Here is a 484-nt window from a genome sequence, read left to right as displayed (position 1 = left end):
CATGTATGTATATAAATGTATATATCCCATAAGTGTGCAAAACATGCATACAACAGTATATCGGATTTAGCAGAACTACATCTGAAGTTTACATGGTCTAGAATATTACATACTGTATATCATTCTCTCATACACCCCTGCAGTAGAAAACCAATCCACAGAGACCTATATTCAAAACCCAATCCACAGAGACCTATATTCAAAATCTAATCATCCTAACACCCTAATAGACAACAGATAGAGAACAGGCAGGTTCTTACTCAGTTCCAGAGTGTTCCTTCCGACCTCGCTGACGGACGCCCTCAACTCGCCATACTCCGTCAGTAGTTTACTCTGAATGTGCTCCATTGTCCCCAGCTGCGGAGGAAATTCAGGAGAGATAAGGTGGTGGACGGCGGTGATTAATCTTTAATTATGCCTCACGAGGTAATTGGACTTCGGCAGTGAGATGTTTTGATATGGTAATGAGAGTGTTATTTTTGCA

General features: G+C 41.1%; 1 protein-coding gene across 1 annotated transcript in view; it reads right to left on the bottom strand.

The window, feature by feature from the left end:
* Positions 1-484, bottom strand: part of LOC119592681 (fibrinogen C domain-containing protein 1-B-like) — a gene marked incomplete at its 5' end in the record, with an annotated part of 56,126 nt that overhangs the window by 55,329 nt on the left and 313 nt on the right. The window contains 1 exon segment of the mRNA XM_037941596.1: positions 261-357. Within this exon segment, the coding sequence (XP_037797524.1) occupies positions 261-357 (97 nt within the window).

The sequence above is a fragment of the Penaeus monodon genome, chromosome 30 (assembly GCF_015228065.2).
Source record: "Penaeus monodon isolate SGIC_2016 chromosome 30, NSTDA_Pmon_1, whole genome shotgun sequence".
Lineage (NCBI taxonomy): Eukaryota > Metazoa > Arthropoda > Malacostraca > Decapoda > Penaeidae > Penaeus > Penaeus monodon.
This window is presented reverse-complemented; position numbering and strand designations above follow the sequence as displayed.